The sequence below is a fragment of the Coloeus monedula genome (genome assembly GCF_965178545.1).
Source record: "Coloeus monedula genome assembly, chromosome: 2".
NCBI classification, from domain to species: Eukaryota; Metazoa; Chordata; class Aves; order Passeriformes; family Corvidae; genus Coloeus; species Coloeus monedula.
Window position 1 is genome coordinate 96,120,096 of NC_138782.1, and position 25,481 is coordinate 96,145,576.

At 42.5% G+C, this 25,481-nt stretch overlaps 3 protein-coding genes across 3 annotated transcripts in view; all 3 read left to right on the top strand.

Moving 5' to 3' along the window:
- Positions 1-4,953, top strand: part of LOC309570142 (uncharacterized protein) — a 33,226-nt gene extending 28,273 nt beyond the window's left edge. The window contains exons 12-15 of the mRNA XM_082276770.1: positions 2,860-2,992; positions 3,302-3,443; positions 4,478-4,609; positions 4,746-4,953. Coding sequence (XP_082132896.1) covers positions 2,860-2,992; positions 3,302-3,443; positions 4,478-4,609; positions 4,746-4,868 — 530 coding nt within the window. The 3' untranslated portion in view covers positions 4,869-4,953. The remainder of the gene's footprint in view (positions 1-2,859; positions 2,993-3,301; positions 3,444-4,477; positions 4,610-4,745) is intronic.
- A 3,250-nt stretch (positions 4,954-8,203) lies between these two features.
- LOC309586438 (glutathione S-transferase-like) lies at positions 8,204-15,172 on the top strand. Its single transcript, XM_082303314.1, has 7 exons — positions 8,204-8,243; positions 9,309-9,422; positions 10,087-10,138; positions 12,207-12,339; positions 13,118-13,259; positions 14,283-14,414; positions 14,760-15,172. Exons 2-7 carry the CDS (start codon positions 9,336-9,338, stop codon positions 14,880-14,882), a joined length of 669 nt encoding a protein of 222 aa, XP_082159440.1. The 5' UTR covers positions 8,204-8,243; positions 9,309-9,335; the 3' UTR covers positions 14,883-15,172.
- A 3,394-nt stretch (positions 15,173-18,566) lies between these two features.
- LOC309586239 (glutathione S-transferase-like) lies at positions 18,567-24,219 on the top strand. Its single transcript, XM_082302872.1, has 6 exons — positions 18,567-18,676; positions 19,341-19,392; positions 21,471-21,603; positions 22,382-22,523; positions 23,547-23,678; positions 24,005-24,219. The coding sequence occupies exons 1-6, from the start codon at positions 18,590-18,592 to the stop codon at positions 24,125-24,127; spliced, it is 669 nt and encodes a 222-aa protein (XP_082158998.1). The 5' UTR covers positions 18,567-18,589; the 3' UTR covers positions 24,128-24,219.
- The last annotated feature ends 1,262 nt before the right edge of the window (positions 24,220-25,481 follow it).

A 25,481-nucleotide genomic window follows, 5' to 3' on the forward strand; every position in this document is an offset into this window, starting at 1 on the left:
AAAGGATAGGGAAGTTTTATAAAGAAGATCAAGCGTTCTATGTCTATATATTGAGCTTAAGATGGTGAGAACACAAAGAAAAAAAGGTGTGGTTTAATAGAATGGGTTGAAGAAAGAAAGATAAATTAGTCATCCTGATAAAGGGACCTCTGGAATGTTGCCAGTTGTGCAGGGCAGGACTCAACAGGAGTAACTCCACATTACTTCTCCCTTAAACATTTTTTCTCTCCCTACCAATATGCTTTTTGACAGGGTTTCCTGTGTTTAGACACTACCACATCGTTAGACTGGCCCAGGCATGATTTTGGCGTGTACCAGCTGACAATCCTCCAAGCAATGCCCCAGCAGTGTCAGGATGATGCCTGGGCCAGGGGCTCTTCCCAGCAGGCAGCTTGCAGACAGACAGCTGTTTCAGAGGCAAAGAGAGTCAAATAACTTTGGCCTGGGCAGACCTGTACCTATTGGCCTGAGGGATAACTAACCTGGCACAGTCTGTGCAGCCAAATGTTGGCCAAGTGCTACCTGGGTATCAACGAGCTCTGCTAGTTGCTTACAAATAACAGGTTGTTGAGCTTTTGATGGGGTACCCTTCCTTCCCGGACCAGGGTAAGAGAGCAGAGGAGGCTGATGTTCTGCTAAGTTCAATAAAGAACTTATATAGTCTCATAGCTTTCTTGAAGGCAGAGTTCAAAGGGGGTTACATGATAAAGGCAAGCAGCAATAGCAAACAGCAGGCAAACAGCTTCTTCTTCTTCGATATGCTCTATACTCTATATGCTCTGTATTTTTTCTTACAGAAGTGTGGATTATATCTGTTAACTGACCAACAAGATTAACACACAATTCTAGTTTTCTTTTTCTTAACCTATCCTGGTCTAATTCTAACAGTCGTAAGTCTTACACATGTGTTACACATGTATTACACAGATTTGCATATACAGTTTCTATCAGTTCTTCTTGTTTATGTGAACACTCCATCTAAAATATGTGAACAGTACCATTCTATCTATATTTTGTCCTAAAGTAAAGAATTCTGTGAAAAGGTACCACTGCTGCAGCAAGAACTATGTTTAAGGTCTCTGCTACAGCTTTTTAATGTTTAAGGCACTTAGCACATATTTCTACTAAAAGTTAAAAATCTATATTTCTATTTCACTTCGGGATGGCTTCATGTATCTCAGCTTGTCGAAAGGTTTTAATTCAACCCCTGTGCTTTGGCTTCCCTCTGAGCCCGAGTCCAGAGAAGCTTTCACTCCAACAACAGGTGATTGGTTTTTTAATGTGTACTCCACAGACCACCTTTGGGCAGCACAGTCCAATCCCTGAAATTACTGGCAAATTCCTTTTAATCCTGCATATGTATTCTGTGCTGTGGTTATGTGAAGTGGTTCTCCCTGCAAAACGAGGGAGGAGAGGCAGTCCACTACTGATTTTAAGAGGGACTCCTCTTTCCTGTACATACGAAACAAACGGTGTATTTAGTTCAGTCATATTTGCTACACTGCTTTTTGTCAAGGGCCAGAAAGACAAATTTCATTTTTCACTTCACATCTTTCTGCTGAAAAATATTCTTCCCAATCTATTAGTTTTCCCATTCTGTTGTTTCTGCTAGATAGATACCAAGTAATGTTTCTTCCTTAAGATGCAGAAATGTGTTCTGGAAAGGCAAGAACACACATGATCTTTCTGTGAATGTTTACAAGAAACAAATCCAGGCTATTTGTTGCTGCAGAGAGAACTAATTTTTGAATTTTATCTGTAAATTAATAATATAGAACAAGTGAAGAATCTTTGTTAATTCTAGCCTAGCAAGGTATTTTAACAGCTGTATTTTAACAGCTCTGGAGAAAGAGGCAGGCAGACGTGCCCGTTAGAATGAACCTTTATATCTGAAAGAAGGATTCACCAAACAGATAAAAATTGAGCAATTAAAAGAAATCATTAACTTTGAGCAATGTGAGTGGCAGCTGCCTGTTTGGACCTGGAGTTCTGCTGTGATTATAAACAAGGCAGGATTGTTCTCTGGATGCCCTTAGTGTGTAAATGGAGGAGGGAGTGTCTCTGAAAACAGTGAATTAGTCCAGCAGAAAACTGGTCTAGAATAGACTGACTTTGCAATGCTAAATCTCTGTGTCTACTTAGCTCTCAGAGCTGCCTCACTGAAAGCTCAGACAATTGCTCTGACCATCACCAGCAGAAAATGAGACTACAAAGTTGTTTCTAAATAGGCATGAATTGTTGTAGAATGACACTAAGGCTAGGCCTGTAAAATCTATGGGGACTCTCAAACTCTTGTCCTGGAGTGACTGTGTGAAACTTACTCAAACACCAACAGCTGTCACAGGCTCTGCCTCTAACTCTGTGGCTTCAGGATGTTCAAAGTGGCCTGACCCCTTCCTGTATTCTATCAGCTTGTCCTTGCTGCAGTACTACTCATGTATGTCCCTGACAGGGAATTGATCTGCATTCTAAAGAATTGGAATTTTTTAAAGTTCTGATTTACCACATATCTTTATTCTCCTCCTATCCCTTGGGTTGGAAGTGCTGGTTCAGGCTTTTCCTGCCAGCATGAGGCAGGCTCCAGAAGTACAAGCAGGGCCAGCTCTCACCAGCCGGTGAAGCTCTGGCAATGCTGTCAAGCCCAGGCCCCAGCTGCACTGTGGTGACCTCACTACAGGAGTGTGATGCAGGCTGTTTGATCTTCCCCACAATGTTAGCTGGGTGCAGTGAGTCTTACAGTTAGAGCAAGACATTGGTGGTCTGCTACACTGCAAGAGAAATGTGCTCAGTGCCTTGCTCTCCTGTACAGCTTGCAGTCTAGGAGGAGCTAAAAGGCTTTCCTTCACCTCTCCACCCTAGATGGATTCCTGCTCTTCCAGCAAGTGCCCCTGGTTGAGATTGATGGGATGAAGATGGTGCAGACCAGAGCCATCCTGAGCTACATAGCAGGGAAATACAATCTGTATGGGAAAGACCTGAAGGAGAGAGCCCTGTATGTAACACTTCCTATCACTTACAGACCAGTTTGTTATTTGATAGCTACATTATATAAACCAAATTCAATCCTGTAAATCCAGTATAAAGGCATCAAAAAGACTTAACAATAAGTTTTAACCACTGCTTCTGAAATGTTCCTAAACAGAAACAGGCTTTTATTCCTTTTGAAAAATATTCATGTTTAGTTCATGCTTAGTTTTGGCTGTGAAAATTGGCACTGTATTCCTATAAGTTGCCTTAGTTAATTGGAAAACAGATGAAATAACTTCTGTGCTTTTTTCTATCATCTTCCCCTGACCAACAGGATTGACATGTATGTGGAGGGAATAGCAGATCTGATGCAGATGATTTTGATGTTTCCTTTTTCTCCACCTGATGCAAAGGAGAAAAATCTTGACTCAATTAAGGAGAGGGCAACTAACAGGTACTTTCCAGTCTTTGAAAAGGTAAGTGACAGCAAGTATGTGTCTATCAAACTTGCAATTATCCAAAAAACTTTCTGCAAAATAAGAATGCATTTGTAGTGTAGGTCGGTTCCCAATCCTCAGCTTTCTTGGCTGTCTCAAAGAAGGAGAAATATAGCAGCACATTTTCCTCTATTTGTTGGCTTGTGTTGTCAGGGCTGTGGTATTTGAACATCTGCAAAGCAATATTCTCAGCTGTACAGAAAAACTTTTCACTAAAGTGAAAGCAAGCACATGAGATTATTTTTGTTGAAGGAACAGTCCTATACTTACATTTGTTTAGAGCCCATCTCGCTGCCATGCTTAATTTCATTTGGAAAAGTTTCACTGGAGGAATGCAAAAATCCCTTGCAAATAAATCAGATAGAGAGATTAGGAGTACTTTGGTAAAACAACAGTCATAGATTTATAAAACAACAAACCCAACCCACATGATTCATGCATCTGGCAATATTTCCCGCTTTTGTAATATTTATCTAGTTTTGGTGGAAAACAATAATAAAGGCTGAACATCACAGAACTTCTTAACACTAAAATAAAATAACCTGTTCCCAAAGGCAGGGATTTTCATTACTTAGCTGTTGCAATTCTGCATTTCTAAGTTTGCTTCCTGATATCAACATTGGACATCACTTTACATGAAGCATCTAAATGGGAGTTCTATGAATTCCTTAAATTGCTTGTTACTTCTTCCATTATCCCTATTTCTAATTCTAGGACTGTTACTAGTTTACTTAAGCATGTGGTTTTGTTTCTGTTCCCGGTGCCAATCATCATTCATCATTACTGAGTGACCAAAGTTTGTAGTCTGTCTACTAGAATATGAAATGAACAAAACTTCATTTTTTTTCCAGCAACAGTGAAATTATGTAGGCTCAGCTTCAGCTGAAAAGTCCACCCTGAAATTTCAGATAGAATTGCTGCTCAGCTTTGCAGCTGTGCTGTGAGGCTTAGCTGCCAAGGATGCCCATATACCCCACTCTCACCTGCAGCCCATGTTTTCTTTTCTTCTCCAGGTTTTGAAACAACATGGCCAAGACTTTCTTGTGGGCAACAAATTCAGCTGGGCAGATGTTCAGCTAATGGAAGCCATTTTAGCAGTGGAGGAGAAAATTCCTGCTGTGCTGTCAGGGTTTCCTCAGCTGCAGGTAATTTTATTACTGAGCATGCTGTATTCAGGAGCTGGAGGTCAGTCCTGAAGTGATCATCTCCCCAGGCTGTCTAAATCACATTTTTGTGGCCAGAATGTCTCTCTTAATTGTTTTTTAATTATTTTTTTTTTAGGCGTTTAAAACCAAAATGAGCAATATGCCTACAATTAAGAAGTTCCTGCAGCCTGGCAGCCCAAGGAAGCCACCACCAGATGCCCATTATGTAGAAACTGTGTTGAAGGTTTTTAAGAAATGAAAGCCATGCCACCTTTGGTGAGACCCAAAATGCTGGGAGAGCAGGGGAGAGCAGAGCAGCAACTCCAAACCCTAAACAAAGGAGAAGGAAGCTCAGTAAATTAGTATTGTTTTAGTTAAAACCCTGCTAGAAAAACAAAGCAACCCATACCAGAAATAAAGCATTCTATTACTCTGGCAACATGACAACAGCTTTGTCTTTATTGATACTAAATGCTTTGCAAAACATGAAAACATAGGCATATGGAGGCAAAGAACTATTTGTAGGGTAGGGAATTTATTAATTTAGAGAAAGAACAGTGCATTGTTAGTATTGTCAGAATGTAACTTGTTGAAGAAGATATTTTCTACATGAAAAGAAGCTCAGAGTAAGACCTGTGGAAATGAAGAAAGAGAAGACTATTGGTACCACTTACTCTTTAAAGAAGTAGACTTGTTCAAGTTTCCATTCTTAAATTTAAGCTTGTGGGTGAATTGGATTTTTAAGGTCTCTCAGCAAAGTTTTTGCAAAACTGATTATTTTTCTCTATAAATCAAGTATTTCAAACCTTTTGTATGATCATACCAGCTACTCACAAGCATGTTACAAATACATTACCTCTTGAGAGCAAAGTGTCATGAAAGAAAGGTGCAGTCTGTTTTGCAGACTCTGGCGAGGCAGAGGGGGTTTATTTTTACACATTTAGGACAGAACACAGAGCAACAGATACTTAGGTTTCATTGAATTTCAAATAAAAATATTTACAGCAGACACTAACAGCCTTGTGAAGTGGCCTGATGCAACAGAGAAGCAGCTGCCTAGAAGGAAACTTGTGTTCCAACAACTGTCAGTAACCAGATCTGATGCTTAATATTCTATGACATGAGTGAAGAAAAAAAGAAATTAGAAAAAAATATGGGAAAATGAACCTGAGGGAGAAAACAGAATACCATTTCCCAAAATAGCTCAGTGAAGTGACATTTACAAAAGTCAAGTTAGGAGGTAGACTATATTGGACTTATTTGCCTGAAATCTCAATGGATACTCATGACTGTCCTGGGGTGACTGTAAGATGCTGTATTCCCTATCGTCTGTCCTATGCCAGACATGAATCCTGTGCCTTCCTGTGTCTTTAAGCTGTTTCTCAGGAGAGAGGGGAGAGAAGCCAGGCGAATTTTTCAGAGTGGTTTGTGCTCATGGACACACACTCCCTTGCATTCCTGCTGCTACAGAGCCGAGGAAAGCACCTTCCTGTTTTTAGCCAGCTTTCATCTCTGTTCCTCAGGAGAGAGACAGAGAGTTAAAATTCTTTGCTTTTTAGCTAGCCTGAGGCAAGAAAGTTTGTCCCTGGGACTTTGGCTTCTTCTTTTATTCTGGAGTGTTCAGCAACACCAGAACATCACCAGCAGACCTTACACTGCAGCTGGGGGGGGCCATGCCGAACCCCAGCTCCGGAGAGAGAGGGTGAACCACACCCACAGAAAGGACTTTGAATCTTCTCAGGTCTTCTCCACGGCGAGAGGTTTTATTATTTAACGTTATTCTTTTTCTGTGCCTGCGTGCACTTTGCTTGTTAAATCAGTAGGGTTTTTTTCACTTACTTCCAAGGAATTTCTTTCCAAACCTGGTGGGGGAGGGGTTGCTGAAATCTGCCTTCTAACAGAAGGACATTCATTTTGGATGTTTTCCTCCAAATTTGTCTCAAACCAAGACAGTGACAGGACAAGAAATGTCAGTGTTGGGATAAATCACCCTCTGAAGAGTTGTGCTCCTCTCCTCTACCTCTAAGGGAAGGCTGAAGGGTCTGGCTTCATCTAAACTTTTAACTACCTCAATTGAGACAGAATAATTTTGAGTAGTTCAACTTTAACTAAAGAGCATGCTGAGGGATTCCTCCTGAATTTTAACCTGTTGGAAGGAGACTAGACAGCTAGACCAGATGTAGGTGTCTACAAAGCTAGGTGAGATGAGTTTTCCCAAGTTTTCTACACTAGCTACACTATTTCTACATTATTAACTTTCAGGCTTGAACTCGTGTTTTCCTACAGTGCAGTCTCTAGACCCAAGATGTCTCCTAGAGTTTATCATGGCCAGGCCTACAAATGGTAAATCCAGGCAGCCTACCTAAGAGCGAGTTTGGGTTTGTGAAACACCACCAGATGCACCTTGGTGCATATGTCGATGCATGGAAAGCTTCAATCTCCCACATTATCCTAGATTCTGCATCATAAATCATATATGTCAAAAAAACACGGGAAACACTCTCCAGCAGTGTCAGAGGCTGGACAGGAGACCTGCCTAGAGCCCTAACCAGAAGGGGGAGCTACAGGAGGTGCTCTCAGTAAGGGGTCTCCTTTTGTGAAGCCTGGCTGTCCTTAGGTGCCATATGGGGTACAGAATATTCCACCTGGGGACTAGGCACGTCCTAAAATACAATACATTGCAGTGGTGACTCTTTTGATGCCTTGTCCTTCTGTGGTTCTAGTTCTAAATAAATTATTGAGCTTATTTTATTGTCAAGCATGGAACACATCGTTGTAACAGGTACCAACAGTGATGGCTGATAGGATGAGGATCATTTTCAGCTACCGAGCAATGAAGTATGTGTACAGGAAGGACCTGAAGGAGACAGCTACCTGTACTGTAACTGCAGGTAATGCCTCCATCACTATTAACCACATAGATTAGATAGGCAGGATGGTGCATGGGAACGCATGCTGTATTGACTTTTTGAAACCAATACAGTTGTCCAAAGAAAGCAGTCAGGAGTATAGAGGGCAATTTGCCTTCTGATACCACACTTCACTCACTGTCTCTTACGTTGTCTTTGGTGTGTATTTTCGCTGAGCCAAATTAAGGGAAACATTTTTGGCAGAAATAACAAAAAAAGTCCAACCCAGATGTCCAGAGATGAAATTCAGCTGAAGTGTCCTGAAGGAATGTACCCTAAGCAAGGCTTAGAAGCTTGTGAAAGATTTGAGCTGAATTAGTTGATGTGTTAAAATTAAAAAAAACCCATAAAATATTAGAATAAAAGTGTGATTGGCATAGCACTATTCTTTTAAACTGAGTGAGCTTTTTGGCTGTTATAATTACTTTTAACTAGCATGGTGCCAAGCAATGAAAATGGGAGGCATATTACCATTTTGTGCTGGCACAGATGTTCCAATGATCATGATCTCTCATCTATCTTACATTTGTACATAGTCAGCATGAGGCAGGAATTTATTTTCTGTAGTTGAAAAGTAACTAAACAGAACAAATTGATTTGTTTGCTTAAGAGAGAAGTTTCCCGTTTGCAGAGAACTGTTTCTAACTCTCAGTGTAGGAGGGGCTACAGAGTTATGTAATCTCAAGGCAGGGCTGCTGGGAGTTTAGAGTTACACTGTGCCCAAGGTAAGTGGGGTTTTTTCTTTATTTTGGACATGCAGGGAATTGTTGTACGTGAAACTCAGTGAATGGGTTTTATAGATTAAATGTGTGTATGTACTTTCTTTATTAACATGGTTTTGTGACCAAATGTTAGATTCTTAATCAGCTGCTTTTGAGGTGTACAGAATTAAGAAAAAGAAATGTAGATCTCAGAAATGGGGCATGTTTCCTCTCACCTCCTTCTTTCTTCCTACAGTAGAGAAGCTGCTGACATGTTATTTACAGGTGGAATGTGGGGGGGGGGGGGGGGTTGGGTGTTTTCCTTTTGCTGCTGTTAATGCTTTAGCTTTGTTGTGGACAGGGTGTCAGTAGCTGTGAGGCTGGCATAAGCTGGGCACTGTTTGTGTGTGTTTGTTGCTGATGCGCAGCGGGGTTGTGAGTTGGGTGGGTGGCTGTCTGCCTAGAAACTGCTGTTGCTTGAAATTCTGGCAGAGTTGGAACTGGACCAAGCAAGCATTGCCCTGTGGCTTTGCCTGTGGTAAAGGCAAATCTGATGTTAGCAGAGGCAAAAGTAACTTCCATGTCTTTGGAGGCTTGTCTAAAGAAATTACAGAAGCAGGGAGTGTTGTAGAAGAGGTTGCCTGGGCGAAAGAATTCCTCCCTGGCCAGTTATAATGGAGCATAATGGCTGCTGGAGGAAGCACAGCAATTGCTGAGTTTATAGCATGTATCTGGTTAAACAGTAAACTGTATTCTGAGATAATGCCAAATTACAGAGAGAGCACACTCTGCTTTTTGGTCAGAACAGAACACTTTGGATGCAAATGGTTTTGATTCATTTGTTCTCTGACTGGGCCAATTGCCCTAAGTACAGGGTTCTCTTTAACTATCCTGCGTGTGTAAGAAATATTTTAAGGCAGAATGTTACAAGGCAGCCTCTCAATATAGTCTTTTACCTCCTCTATTAATTTGGTGAAAGTCTTGGACCATAAATCATCAGTTTCAAACAAGACAACTTTGAGAGCCACTTAGAGACTCAAAACCAGGATTCTGAATATTTATTGTGTGAAGCTTATTTTTTTATTGCAGATACTAGGAAATCAGGCACGTGGAAACATGTCTGCAAAACCCAAGCTGCACTACTTCAATGGACGAGGCAGAATGGAATCAATACGGTGGCTACTGGCAGCAGCTGGGTTTGAGGTTTGCCTGTGTTTTTTTATACTGAGAGCATGTGACAAAGATGTACTTTTACTGTTCCTTATGAAAAGTGTGACTGAACAGCAGTTTCAAACTCTGCACTTAGTGCATTGCTGAGCAAGCCAACAGTGACCATGAGCTTGCCCGAAGCAGGGAGCAAGTTCCTGTCTCACTTCCACACATCATGTGCCAAGCCTACTGGTAGCACCACAAATGCCTCTCCCCTGTAGCCAGCGAAAGAAAAAATTTAAACCCCAGCAGCGCAGCAGAACCTGGCTTCTTATCTTTTGATCACCGAGGTCAAGCACTTGCAATTCTGAATACCTTCAGATAAATTCCAACGTCCAAAATAGCAAGAGATTATTATTGCTACCATGATGTAGTTTACCCTTGAAGGTACTGTATACTGAAAACCATAGTAATATTTTTTTACCTCTAACAGGTTCTGATATTAAACCAGAGATGGAGTGTTTCAAGATTTGTGTGTTTCAAGAGCCATGGGTTTCTGTCACAGCGACGGCCAATGTGCCTGAAAGCTTTCAAATATGATTTATGTTTTAGAAAATAGAATTCCCCAAAACACAGCCCTTTTGTGCCTTCTTTACCTAAATGAAGAGAAACTGAAACATGGAATGACAACAGAACTTTTCTTCTCTATTTCCTGCAGTTTGAAGAATCTTACCTGGAAAAAAGGGAAGATATGACAAAGTTACAGCAGGGTAAGTTTCCTTCACTTTTAAATAATAACAATAGCAATAGCGATAATAGTAGTAATAATAATAATTAGATTTAGAAGTACTTGTCTGAAAACACTTAAGAAGTCTAAGTCTTAGTCTCTGAGGAAGAAAATCTCTTAACTGGATTGTACATGAGGTTTCAGAGATGCACACTGCAGTGTGTTAAGTGGTATCATCCCCCCAGTTTCTTCAATCTTCACTGATTCACAGAAGTGCTGAGGTCAGAAGGGACCTCTCAAGATCATCTACTCCACCTCCCCTCTTTAAGCAAGGCTGCCTACAACCAGTTACCCAGGACCATGTCCAGCTGGGCTTTAGGCATCTCCAAGGGTGGAGAAGTTACAGCTGCTCTGGACAACCCACAGTCAAAGAGCCTTGTTACAGTGGGGAAACTGCAACACGCGTATCAAACAACGAGCCCGTGGAAAAGAAATATATATGGACCAATTCTTGATAGATATTTCAGAGAGATGTTTATTTTCCCAGCCGCATGGCCGGGGCTCTGTCGAGGAACTGCAGCAATCACGGGACCCGAGGGTCCTTGCCCATGCAGGGGAACACAAACCAACCAATGGGAACGAGGCTGACCAGGGGCTCCATGTCTCCCCTCAGGGCCCCTCTCCCAGGACCACATGGCAGGGGGGAAGGGACCCCGACAGAGCCTTTCTTTAAGTTCAGATGGTTGACTCTCCTTTGATTCAGCTGGTGTCCATTGCCTCCCATCCTAGGACATACAGGCTTTTGTCATCAGATCATCTTGAAATTCACTAGCATTTTAGGTTGCCTACAACGTTGTTGTTTTATAATCCATATGCAAACAGAGTTCCAGATTTCCAAGTCTACCTGTACCTCTGCTGTGTTCCTGCCTCCCAAGGCAACTACCCACTGTGCTAGCTTCAGCTTCCATCTTCCTCAACATGATGTTCGCGTTTCCTCCAAACCAAATTACATGTCTGTGCTTTTCACTTGGCCTGTCAAAAGAAATCTGACCTAGGGGTAGCATGTGCAGTCCTGCTCTCCTTTAGGAATAATGACTTGATCCCCCTGCCACAGGCTGCCTTTTAAAAAGTGTTTTGAGACACAAGTATAAATGTAAATGCACCCCTACTAGCAGAGACTTTCTCTGCATGACTGTCTTACAATGGATACAAAGAGGGACATAGCTGATTAGTTATCTGAGTCGAGACATGATTCCCTAGAGCAAAACCTCTCACTCGCTCCTCTGATCTGATACCTCTCTTTCCGCAGGTAGTTTTACTTCTTTCGTTCTAGGACAAGGCTTCTGCAGGCTAGGAAAAGGGTTACATGGCTCCAGCCTCACTCCAGGTGATATTTGGGTCTTGCAGGAATCTCATGGAACTCACTTATTTTTCCCACTACATGCCCATACAGATCAGATGCCAGTTGTAAAGTCAATAAAGTAGACACAAAGATATTTTATGCTTTTATATTCACTATTATTTATATTCATTATTATTCACGTTATATGTTGGCTGGTGCTTAGAAAGTCCAGACTTAGCAAAGCATGACAGAAACTGGCTGGGTCAGACCTTCAAGTCCTTCTCATCTGTGTTAATCTCCATGAAAATCACCTGAGTTAGGGCCATGCAGTGCATGTAGTTTTCAGTGTATGACAGGTAGAAGTTGTGCATTTGGGTGCTTCCTCAAATCTGAAATTTCCACAGTTCATTGCTTTAATATTAAGTTATTAACATGTCACTAAGAAATGGTTGTTGCATGCTGAGCATTTTCCATACCTTCTTGTAAGAATGAGGAAGATTGCCACCAAAAGGGTTGTCAAACTCTGCAACAGGCTGCCCATGGAAGTGGTTGAGTCACTGTGTGTAGACTTGCACTTGGGGACAGGGTTTAGTGGTGAAATTGGGCATTGTTGGGTTTACAGTTGGATTTGATGATCTTAGGATACTTTTTCCAGCCTAAATGATTCAGATTCTAAATAAAAAATAGTACACATGGTTACGTTGCCTAACACACGGTTGTGGTTCTCATTCAGGGACTGAATGTGTCCTTGTTATTCCCTTTCCCCTAGATGGATCCCTGCTCTTTCAGCAAGTGCCAATGGTAGAGATCGACGGGATGAAGCTGGTGCAGACCAGAGCCATTGCCAACTACATAGCAACGAAGTACAACCTCTACGGGAAGGACCTGAAGGAGAGAGCCCTGTACTGTCACAGTAGCACCTTTGCTTGTTAGACCCCAGCTCACACCGTAGCTCTGTACAACACAAGGATATCCCAGCTCACAGCTAGATTTAGAGGGAGAGAGCAGTGCTTCATGCAGCATGTGATGACTGTGACTGCAGGTGACGGCTACAGCAGTGACAGCCAGCTAGATTAGATAGGGCAAGCGAGCCCATGAATCATCAATCAGAGGTCAATGCAGTTATGAGAGGAAAGCAGTCAGGGGGCAGACTGTCTTACTGATGCTGCTTTTCATTTTCTCCTGCACTTGTCAGCAGCATCATTTTCACCTCATCAAATTCAGGGCAATGTTTTCTAAGGAAACAAATAAACTTCTCTCTCTTAAACCCAGGAATTAGTATAGAGTTAGAGTGAATAACTGGTTGTCAAAGGATAGGACTCTTAGGGCACGCGTTTTGACCTGAGGTATTTTTGAATGTTTCAAATTAATAAGCACTGGTAAACACATGTCAAGATATTTGCTAGATATTGTACAGACCTGCTGCTCAACTTACCCTGTCTGACTGGGTTTTTAACACAAGTTTGAGTGACACACCCAGTAGTTTTGCTCAGGAATTTTGCATTTGTTTTTCACCCAAGCTCCCCTGCTGCCTGCCCCCAATGAAACTTTTCCAGACTATGTGTGTGTGTGATAGAAGAGGCAGCGATTTCCCAGCATCTCAGTGAGGTTATGCCAGTAGCTTTTGTGCTGTTCATACCTGCTGTGTTTGACCTGACCAAGTGGATCCATTCCTTTCAGAATCGATATGTATGTGGAAGGAATGTTCGATCTGAATGAGTTGCTCATGACACACGAAATCCAGCCAGCGGACAAAAAGGATCAGCATTTCACTAATATGATGGACAAGGCCACAAACAGATATTTCCCAGTCTTTGAGAAGGTATGTGGCAAAGAGGTTGTAGCTTAATTGATGCTGTTATCTTGAACCTCCATCCTGGATCCACACAAGTTTTATGAAGGAAAACAGAAGAAAAATTACCACTTGAACATAAATGCTCTGGTTTTGGTGGAGCTGGGAGTAAGATGGAGGCAGGACACTAGAGAGGGGACAGAAGGCACTACAGATCTGGGAGAGATGTAAAGCTGCAAAAACCTAGCACACACTGAGCTCCCCAAATGTCCATGTTTGCATCTGTGTGTTGTTTCAGACAAAAGACACTACAGCATCAGCTTTGACATAAAGTTTCCTCCTGAAGTGCAGATTCCCCTCTACCACAGATGCTATGTAAAAGCATTACAGTTCCTTCTGTATCTAAAACTGTTGTAACCGCTAGATTTTGCTTAGCAGGCTGTAGCTCCCTGAGAGCTCAGCGTGGGTTTCCTAAGGCACTGCGACAGTCCCGCAGTCCATTTCGGACGGCTCCGCGATCTTGCTCTGGTCAGCTCTCAGCGTTACAACCTGTGATGATGAAGGAAGTGAGAAGGGTCTCTCATGAGGGTTGAGATGGCTCTTATCACATCTCTCCCTGCTATCTCCAGAGGCAGAGAGAGACCTGGTGGTCAGAGTACAGGGGGGTTTTGTCAGGGGTCCAGGGGCGGTCCCTGGGCAGGGTTGGGGTACAGGAACCAATAGGGAGAGCCTGAGAGAGTGGGCAAGGCTAAGGCAGGGAACGGGGGCGGGGAACAATCTGGGATGGGAAAAAGCGTGGGTGAACAGGTCGCCAGATAAAACAGCTTAGCCTTCAATGCAGCTACAGCAGCCAAGGCCAGATGAGCACAACTGAGCTGCCAGACAGCAATGTGGAAGAGAAAGGGCTGATAGATCATGCCTAGGATGGCAGTGCCATCAGATCACTGTTTGTACTACAGGTGTTTGAAGAACAATGGATGACCCTGCTTTGAAGATACCCTATTAAGTAACACAGAGAACAGACATCATCTCCTTCTGGTTCTCTGTTTTTAGGTTTTGAAAGAGCATGGAAAAGACTTCCTGGTTGGCAACCAGCTGAGCAGGGCAGATGTGCAATTACTTGAAATCATTTTAATGGCAGAGGAGTTCAAACCTGATGTACTTGCCAAATTTCCTCTCTTGCAGGTAAATGAATGGGCAGTTTGAATGGACAATCAATTGGAAAGGAGCACTGATTTAAACTGGCTGAGAAGTATGGGAGAGTGGGAGGGTGAGATGTGATATGCAAAATAATCAGATGCCTTAAGTACTTCTAGCTGGCCTCACATAATCATTGATACTGCTACCTTCTGTCACCACAACCCCAAAAGTATAAGAGGGGGATGCATATAGTTTCTTCTGCAGCATCAAGCCATAATGTGACTTTCAGAGTATGGATGACATTGAAATGTCTGACAGTTGCAATGATTCTTAAGCACAGTGCTGTTTTGGTTTTGGTTTTTTGTTTTTTGTTTTTTTTTTTTTTTGTAGAGCTTCAAAGCAAGAATAAGCAATATCCCCACAATAAAGAAATTCCTGCAGCCTGGCAGCCAGAGAAAACCACCATCAGATGAGGAAGTTGTGGACAAAGTGATGAAAATTTTCTACTCCTGAGCAGCAACCTAAAGCCACAAAAGTCAATTTCATTGTGTTTGCTGATAGTAGCAAAGTGAAAATAATGAAAAGATTGGCAAAGTGAAATTAATGGAAAGAGTGAAGAAAGGTTTTTGATCTCTCTTTCCTTAGCTACAGAACTGGTTTTAGCCCACTGCAAACACTTCAAGGTAAAGCTACATGAGCCTACTAGCAAAGGAAAGAGTTCACTGATTTGGACTGTGGACTGTGGACAACACAGGATGCCTTTACTAAAGAGAATACCTGAAATAAAGTCTTACTATTGATACTCAAAACCCAGCTGTTCATTGATTTCTTGCTGCTGCTTCTATGCCTAAGAACTCTCTGGTTCTGTTTTTCCGGCGTTCCCAAGGATAGTTGGAAAATTAGGAGAGTTTATCCCAAACAGTAGGTCATGTATTTTTTTCTGGGAAATGCCAGGAAAAGCCTGCAGGTTGTGGTTAGATTGATGCCATGAAGATTTTTTTGCCTTTTCTTTTATACCCCTGTTATACCTTTTTTACAACTTCTGTATTCCTAGTGCTTTTTGCCAACATTCTTGGATTTGTTTGTCAAGCTAAGAGACTAAACATTTTAGAAGCTTCGTAGCTAGGGATCAGTGTGCCCCAGACTCCAAGGTCCTCTCCAGAACACATTCTGTAAACCAAGACAGAACCATCGAGGGGAAGGTTCCTTGGGGAGGCGGGTTCACTTGAGCCTCTCATTGGGGAATCTTTGATAGATATGCTAATTAGTGAGACCTATAATGTTATACCCGATCTTTGGGGGATACTCGGGCAGGGTGCATCTCGATGCATATGACGTGGACGTGTGCACCTAAGGATCCTTAAAATAAATACCAAGGTAAAATCCCTTTTCCCCTTCTAACCGTGTACGACTCTTGATTTTAAGACCAGGAAAAGGCATCAGGATGGGGATGAAAGGTTTGGATTCAGCTTTCCTCTGAGCTTAACTTGGAATATCCTTGGACCAGAGGTCCTACTGCACCTCTGGCTTAGACACTTAAACTCTTGTACTGCAGCTTCACCAATGTTTCCTTTATCAGAAGGTCTATTGTAGCAGCTAAAAGCACTTTGCAGACTCTGAGAAAGGAATGCTTGTCACCAGCTGTGAAGTTTAAAACCTATTGTTTGAGGAAAGAGGATGGTGTCAGGTCTTAGTGGGACCTTGGAATGTAGGACTCCATGCTGACTTACATCACTTTTTATTAAACCAAGTTTTATACAAGTTGTACTCGAGTTGTTCATTACCATCACTTAAGCTCCACTACTGAGGTTAGCAAGACTGCTGAACTGACAAATATGTGCATTTATGTAGTGAAAGGTGTTCCTGCCCAGGGCAGGAGGGTTGGAACGAGATGATCTTTAAGGTCCCTTCTAACCCAAACCATTCTATGATTCTGTGAAATTATTTGAACACCAAATAAACCAAGTAAATGAAAGAGCCAGTGCTCTAAATCCAGCTAAAACTAGAGCACTGGCAGTTTTCATCTGGGTATACTGAGGGCAATGTAGCTCTTGCTAAACCCAACAGTTTCTTTATAAGAAATGTCATGCAGCTGGAACCAGTTTTTGTCATCAAAAAAGGAAAGCAGCAGCAAAGCATGTATTACAGAGAGTTGCTGCAGGAGTTGTTTCCCTCCTGCCTCACTGAAGCATTCAGACTTGCAGATGGAGTACAGGAAGGATGTGCAGGAGACAGCCCCTCGTACTGTAAAAACCAATCTGTTTTGTGTGACACACTGCAATTTATACAACCTCCCTCTGTAACATAAGAAGAACAACCCAAGTCGCAGTTATGTCCAGGGCAATTCAGCAAAATGTTACATATATATTGACCTTGACTGCAGGTAATGAATGCCTCCATCACTATTAACCACGTAGATTAGATAGGCAGGATGGTGCACGGCAATGCATGCTGTATTGACTTCTTGAAACCAATACAGTTGTCCAAAGAAAACAGTCAGGAGTGCAGAGGGCAGTTTGCCTTCTGATACCACACTTCACTCACTGTCTCTTACGTTGTCTTTGGTGTGTATTTTCACTGAGCCAAATTAAGGGAAACATTTTTGGCAGAAATAACAAAAAAAGTCCAACCCAGATGTCCAGAGATGAAATTCAGCTGAAGTGTCCTGAAGGAATATACCCTAAGCAAGGCTTAGAAGCTTGTGAAAGATTTGAGCTGAATTAGTTGATGTGTTAAAATTAAAAAAACCCCATAAAATATTAGAATAAAAGTGTGATTGGCATAGCACTATTCTTTTAAACTGAGTGAGCTTTTTGGCTGTTATAATTACTTTTAACTAGCATGGTGCCAAGCAATGAAAATGGGAGGCATATTACCATTTTGTGCTGGCACAGATGTTCCAATGATCATGATCTCTCATCTATCTTACATTTGTACATAGTCAGCATGAGGCAGGAATTTATTTTCTGTAGTTGAAAAGTAACTAAACAGAACAAATTGATTTGTTTGCTTGAGAGAGAGAAGTTTCCTATTTGCAGAGAATTGTTTGCAGTTCTCTATGTAGGAGGGGCTACAGAGTTAACATAATCTCAAGGCAGGGCTGCTGGGAGCTTAGAGTTACACTGTGCCCAAGGTAAGTGGGGTTTTTTCTTTATTTTGGACATGCAGGGAATTGTTGTACGTGAAACTCAGTGAATGGGTTTTATAGATTAAATGTGTGTATGTACTTTCTTTATTAACATGGTTTTGTGACCAAATGTTAGATTCTTAATCAGCTGCTTTTGAGGTGTACAGAATTAAGAAAAAGAAATGTAGATCTCAGAAATGGGGCATGTTTCCTCTCACCTCCTTCTTTCTTCCTACAGTAGAGAAGCTGCTGACATGTTATTTACAGGTGGAATGTGGGGGGGGGGGTTGGGTGTTTTCCTTTTGCTGCTGTTAATGCTTTAGCTTTGTTGTGGACAGGGTGTCAGTAGCTGTGAGGCTGGCATAAGCTGGGCACTGTTTGTGTGTGTTTGTTGCTGATGCGCAGCGGGGTTGTGAGTTGGGTGGGTGGCTGTCTGCCTAGAAACTGCTGTTGCTTGAAATTCTGGCAGAGTTGGAACTGGACCAAGCAAGCATTGCCCTGTGGCTTTGCCTGTGGTAAAGGCAAATCTGATGTTAGCAGAGGCAAAAGTAACTTCCATGTCTTTGGAGGCTTGTCTAAAGAAATTACAGAAGCAGGGAGTGTTGTAGAAGAGGTTGCCTGGGCGAAAGAATTCCTCCCTGGCCAGTTATAATGGAGCATAATGGCTGCTGGAGGAAGCACAGCAATTGCTGAGTTTATAGCATGTATCTGGTTAAACAGTAAACTGTATTCTGAGATAATGCCAAATTACAGAGAGAGCACACTCTGCTTTTTGGTCAGAACAGAACACTTTGGATGCAAATGGTTTTGATTCATTTGTTCTCTGACTGGGCCAATTGCCCTAAGTACAGGGTTCTCTTTAACTATCCTGCGTGTGTAAGAAATATTTTAAGGCAGAATGTTACAAGGCAGCCTCTCAATATAGTCTTTTACCTCCTCTATTAATTTGGTGAAAGTCTTGGACCATAAATCATCAGTTTCAAACAAGACAACTTTGAGAGCCACTTAGAGACTCAAAACCAGGATTCTGAATATTTATTGTGTGAAGCTTATTTTTTTATTGCAGATACTAGGAAATCAGGCACGTGGAAACATGTCTGCAAAACCCAAGCTGCACTACTTCAATGGACGAGGCCGAATGGAACCAATACGGTGGCTACTGGCAGCAGCTGGGGTTGAGGTTTGCCTGTGTTTTTTTATACTGAGAGCATGTGACAAAGATGTACTTTTACTGTTCCTTATGAAAAGTGTGACTGAACAGCAGTTTCAAACTCTGCACTTAGTGCATTGCTGAGCAAGCCAACAGTGACCATGAGCTTGCCCGAAGCAGGGAGCAAGTTCCTGTCTCACTTCCACACATCATGTGCCAAGCCTACTGGTAGCACCACAAATGCCTCTCCCCTGTAGCCAGCGAAAGAAAAAATTTAAACCCCAGCAGCGCAGCAGAACCTGGCTTCTTATCTTTTGATCACCAAGGTCAAGCACTTGCAATTCTGAATACCTTCAGATAAATTCCAACGTCCAAAATAGCAAGAGATTATTATTGCTACCATGATGTAGTTTACCCTTGAAGGTACTGTATACTGAAAACCATAGTAATATTTTTTTACCTCTAACAGGTTCTGATATTAAACCAGAGATGGAGTGTTTCAAGATTTGTGTGTTCCAAGAGCCATGGGTTTCTGTCACAGCGACGGCCAATGTGCCTGAAAGCTTTCAAATATGATTTATGTTTTAGAAAATAGAATTCCCCAAAACACAGCCCTTTTGTGCCTTCTTTACCTAAATGAAGAGAAACTGAAACATGGAATGACAACAGAACTTTTCTTCTCTATTTCCTGCAGTTTGAAGAATCTTACCTGGAAAAAAGGGAAGATATGACAAAGTTACAGCAGGGTAAGTTTCCTTCACTTTTAAATAATAACAACAGCAATAGCGATAATAGTAGTAGTAATAATAATAATAATTAGATTTAGAAGTACTTGTCTGAAAACACTTAAGAAGTCTAAGTCTTAGTCTCTGAGGAAGAAAATCTCTTAACTGGATTGTACATGAGGTTTCAGAGATGCACACTGCAGTGTGTTAAGTGGTATCATCCCCCCAGTTTCTTCAATCTTCACTGATTCACAGAAGTGCTGAGGTCAGAAGGGACCTCTCAAGATCATCTACTCCACCTCCCCTCTTTAAGCAAGGCTGCCTACAACCAGTTACCCAGGACCATGTCCAGCTGGGCTTTAGGCATCTCCAAGGGTGGAGAAGTTACAGCTGCTCTGGACAACCCACAGTCAAAGAGCCTTGTTACAGTGGGGAAACTGCAACACGCGTATCAAACAACGAGCCCGTGGAAAAGAAATATATATGGACCAATTCTTGATAGATATTTCAGAGAGATGTTTATTTTCCCAGCCGCATGGCCGGGGCTCTGTCGAGGAACTGCAGCAATCACGGGACCCGAGGGTCCTTGCCCATGCAGGGGAACACAAACCAACCAATGGGAATGAGGCTGACCAGGGGCTCCATGTCTCCCCTCAGGGCCCCTCTCCCAGGACCACATGGCAGGGGGGAAGGGACCCCGACAGAGCCTTTCTTTAAGTTCAGATGGTTGACTCTCCTTTGATTCAGCTGGTGTCCATTGCCTCCCGTCCTAGGACATACAGGCTTTTGTCATCAGATCATCTTGAAATTCACTAGCATTTTAGGTTGCCTACAACGTTGTTGTTTTATAATCCATATGCAAACAGAGTTCCAGATTTCCAAGTCTACCTGTACCTCTGCTGTGTTCCTGCCTCCCAAGGCAACTACCCACTGTGCTAGCTTCAGCTTCCATCTTCCTCAACATGATGTTCGCATTTCCTCCAAACCAAATTACATGTCTGTGCTTTTCACTTGGCCTGTCAAAAGAAATCTGACCTAGGGGTAGCATGTGCAGTCCTGCTCTCCTTTAGGAATAATGACTTGATCCCCCTGCCACAGGCTGCCTTTTAAAAAGTGTTTTGAGACACAAGTATAAATGTAAATGCACCCCTACTAGCAGAGACTTTCTCTGCATGACTGTCTTACAATGGATACAAAGAGGGACATAGCTGATTAGTTATCTGAGTCGAGACATGATTCCCTAGAGCAAAACCTCTCACTCGCTCCTCTGATCTGATACCTCTCTTTCCGCAGGTAGTTTTACTTCTTTCGTTCTAGGACAAGGCTTCTGCAGGCTAGGAAAAGGGTTACATGGCTCCAGCCTCACTCCAGGTGATATTTGGGTCTTGCAGGAATCTCATGGAACTCACTTATTTTTCCCACTACATGCCCATACAGATCAGATGCCAGTTGTAAAGTCAATAAAGTAGACACAAAGATATTTTATGCTTTTATATTCACTATTATTTATATTCATTATTATTCACGTTATATGTTGGCTGGTGCTTAGAAAGTCCAGACTTACTTAGCAAAGCATGACAGAAACTGGCTGGGTCAGACCTTCAAGTCCTTCTCATCTGTGTTAATCTCCATGAAAATCACCTGAGTTAGGGCCATGCAGTGCATGTAGTTTTCAGTGTACGACAGGTAGAAGTTGTGCATTTGGGTGCTTCCTCAAATCTGAAATTTCCACAGTTCATTGCTTTAATATTAAGTTATTAACATGTCACTAAGAAATGGTTGTTGCATGCTGAGCATTTTCCATACCTTCTTGTAAGAATGAGGAAGATTGCCACCAAAAGGGTTGTCAAACTCTGCAACAGGCTGCCCATGGAAGTGGTTGAGTCACTGTGTGTAGACTTGCACTTGGGGACAGGGTTTAGTGGTGAAATTGGGCATTGTTGGGTTTACAGTTGGATTTGATGATCTTAGGATACTTTTTCCAGCCTAAATGATTCAGATTCTAAATAAAAAATAGTACACATGGTTACGTTGCCTAACACACGGTTGTGGTTCTCATTCAGGGACTGAATGTGTCCTTGTTATTCCCTTTCCCCTAGATGGATCCCTGCTCTTTCAGCAAGTGCCAATGGTAGAGATCGACGGGATGAAGCTGGTGCAGACCAGAGCCATTGCCAACTACATAGCAACGAAGTACAACCTCTACGGGAAGGACCTGAAGGAGAGAGCCCTGTACTGTCACAGTAGCACCTTTGCTTGTTAGACCCCAGCTCACACCGTAGCTCTGTACAACACAAGGATATCCCAGCTCACAGCTAGATTTAGAGGGAGAGAGCAGTGCTTCATGCAGCATGTGATGACTGTGACTGCAGGTGATGGCTACAGCAGTGACAGCCAGCTAGATTAGATAGGGCAAGCGAGCCCATGAATCATCAATCAGAGGTCAATGCAGTTATGAGAGGAAAGCAGTCAGGGGGCAGACTGTCTTACTGATGCTGCTTTTCATTTTCTCCTGCACTTGTCAGCAGCATCATTTTCACCTCATCAAATTCAGGGCAATGTTTTCTAAGGAAACAAATAAACTTCTCTCTCTTAAACCCAGGAATTAGTATAGAGTTAGAGTGAATAACTGGTTGTCAAAGGATAGGACTCTTAGGGCACGCGTTTTGACCTGAGGTATTTTTGAATGTTTCAAATTAATAAGCACTGGTAAACACATGTCAAGATATTTGCTAGATATTGTACAGACCTGCTGTTCAACTTACCCTGTCTGACTGGGTTTTTAACACAAGTTTGAGTGACACACCCAGTAGTTTTGCTCAGGAATTTTGCATTTGTTTTTCACCCAAGCTCCCCTGCTGCCTGCCCCCAATGAAACTTTTCCAGACTATGTGTGTGTGTGATAGAAGAGGCAGCGATTTCCCAGCATCTCAGTGAGGTTATGCCAGTAGCTTTTGTGCTGTTCATACCTGCTGTGTTTGACCTGACCAAGTGGATCCATTCCTTTCAGAATCGATATGTATGTGGAAGGAATGTTCGATCTGAATGAGTTGCTCATGTACTACGTTTTCCAGCCAGCGGACAAAAAGGAGCAACATTTCACTAATATGATGGACAAGGCCACAAACAGATATTTCCCAGTCTTTGAGAAGGTATGTGGCAAAGAGGTTGTAGCTTAATTGATGCTGTTATCTTGAACCTCCATCCTGGATCCACACAAGTTTTATGAAGGAAAACAGAAGAAAAATTACCACTTGAACATAAATGCTCTGGTTTTGGTGGAGCTGGGAGTAAGATGGAGGCAGGACACTAGAGAGGGGACAGAAGGCACTACAGATCTGGGAGAGATGTAAAGCTGCAAAAACCTAGCACACACTGAGCTCCCCAAATGTCCATGTTTGCATCTGTGTGTTGTTTCAGACAAAAGACACTACAGCATCAGCTTTGACATAAAGTTTCCTCCTGAAGTGCAGATTCCCCTCTACCACAGATGCTATGTAAAAGCATTACAGTTCCTTCTGTATCTAAAACTGTTGTAACCGCTAGATTTTGCTTAGCAGGCTGTAGCTCCCTGAGAGCTCAGCGTGGGTTTCCTAAGGCACTGCGACAGTCCCGCAGTCCATTTCGGACGGCTCCGCGATCTTGCTCTGGTCAGCTCTCAGCGTTACAACCAGTGATGATGAAGGAAGTGAGAAGGGTCTCTCATGAGGGTTGAGATGGCTCTTATCACATCTCTCCCTGCTATCTCCAGAGGCAGAGAGAGACCTGGTGGTCAGAGTACAGGGGGGTTTTGTCAGGGGTCCAGGGGCGGTCCCTGGGCAGGGTTGGGGTACAGGAACCAATAGGGAGAGCCTGAGAGAGTGGGCAAGGCTAAGGCAGGGAACGGGGGCGGGGAACAATCTGGGATGGGAAAAAGCGTGGGTGAACAGGTCGCCAGATAAAACAGCTTAGCCTTCAATGCAGCTACAGCAGCCAAGGCCAGATGAGCACAACTGAGCTGCCAGACAGCAATGTGGAAGAGAAAGGGCTGATAGATCATGCCTAGGATGGCAGTGCCATCAGATCACTGTTTGTACTACAGGTGTTTGAAGAACAATGGATGACCCTGCTTTGAAGATACCCTATTAAGTAACACAGAGAAAAGACATCATCTCCTTCTGGTTCTCTGTTTTTAGGTTTTGAAAGAGCATGGAAAAGACTTCCTGGTTGGCAACCAGCTGAGCAGGGCAGATGTGCAATTACTTGAAATCATTTTAATGGCAGAGGAGTTCAAACCTGATGTACTTGCCAAATTTCCTCTCTTGCAGGTAAATGAATGGGCAGTTTGAATGGACAATCAATTGGAAAGGAGCACTGATTTAAACTGGCTGAGAAGTATGGGAGAGTGGGAGGGTGAGGTGTGATATGCAAAATAATCAGATGCCTTAAGTACTTCTAGCTGGCCTCACATAATCATTGATACTGCTACCTTCTGTCACCACAACCCCAAAAGTATAAGAGGGGGATGCATATAGTTTCTTCTGCAGCATCAAGCCATAATGTGACTTTCAGAGTATGGATGACATTGAAATGTCTGACAGTTGCAATGATTCTTAAGCACAGTGCTGTTTTGGTTTTGGGTTTTTTTTTGTAGAGCTTCAAAGCAAGAATAAGCAATATCCCCACAATAAAGAAATTCCTGCAGCCTGGCAGCCAGAGAAAACCACCAACACGAGAGGAAAATGTATCCAAAGTGAGGAAAATTTTCTACTCCTGAGCAGCATCCTAAAGCCACAAAAGTCAATTTCATTGTGTTTGCTGATAGTGAGAAATTAATGAAAACACTGAAAACCAAGGTTTTTGATCTCTCTTTCCTTAGCTACAGAACTGGTTTTAGCCCAGTGCAAACACTTCAAGGTAAAGCTACATGAGCCTACTAGCAAAGGAAAGAGTTCACTGATTTGGGGGTATAGTGGACAACACAGGATGCCTTAAATAACTAAAGAGAATACCTGAAATAAAGTCTTACTATTGATACTCAAAACCCAGCTGTTCATTGATTTCTTGCTGCTGCTTCTATGCCTAAGATCTCTCTGGTTCTGTTTTTCCGGCACTCCCAAGAATAGCTGGAAAATTAGGAGAGTTTATCCCAAACAGTAGGTCATGTATTTTTTTCTGGGAAATGCCAGGAAAAGCCTGCAGGTTGTGGTTAGATGGGGATGAAAGGTTTGTGTCGCGGGTTCGGTTTGTAACCGGGCGGAAACACCAATTTAGTGTAGTGGTTTGGTCCAAAATACTCATTACTGTTTATCTGCTGTGAGATAAGAATTAGGAGAAATGCAAAGCAGGCACCAAACTTGAAACAATATAAAGAAGTTTATTAACAGACCTAAAAGAGGAAAAAAAAATTATACCACCTTCAGAACTCTCCTCCTCCCCCCACCTTCCTCCCTTCTCCCACTGACAATGTGAAAAAACAGCCCTTAAGATGTTCAGTCTGTTTACCACTGCCATAATAACCTTGTTTAGTCCATTTAGAAAGAGAAGTCTCTTCTTGCTCATGCTATGAAAACAGTATCACAACGAGACAGCCGCCCACTTCCAAATATTGTTCAGTCCATTTAGGAAGAGGTCTCTCTGCCTGCGTGTGAGTCCTTTCCCCCCCGACTTGCAGCTTTTCCCACAACTGCTTTCGAGGGTCCACTCTTGAAGTCTTTTGGGGTACTATTTTAAGGTTGAGCCGTTCAGAAACAAAAACAGAGGCCCTTCTCCTTCCCTGGGAGCAAAGGGTCTTCATCATCTTCATCGTTAAGACTATCTCTGGGAGCATCTCTAGGGACTGAGGTTTTCTCCTTTCCCATTTGGAGCAAAAGTCCTCATCTGGTCCATCTCTCCCTGTCCAAACTTCTCAGGAAATTACAGCTGTGTCAGCATCTGCCTATCTCGGCGCAGGTGCTTTTGCTTACAAGTTGAACACTCCACCCCCCATATCTTCATGAAATTACAACAGGATACTCTGATATATCATAGCTTCACAACAGAATTTCAGCTTTAAGCATCTCCTCTCTCTCTTCCCTCAGGTTTTCAGCTCTTCACAGCACTAAAAGGGTTAATCTCACCTCGGCCTTGCA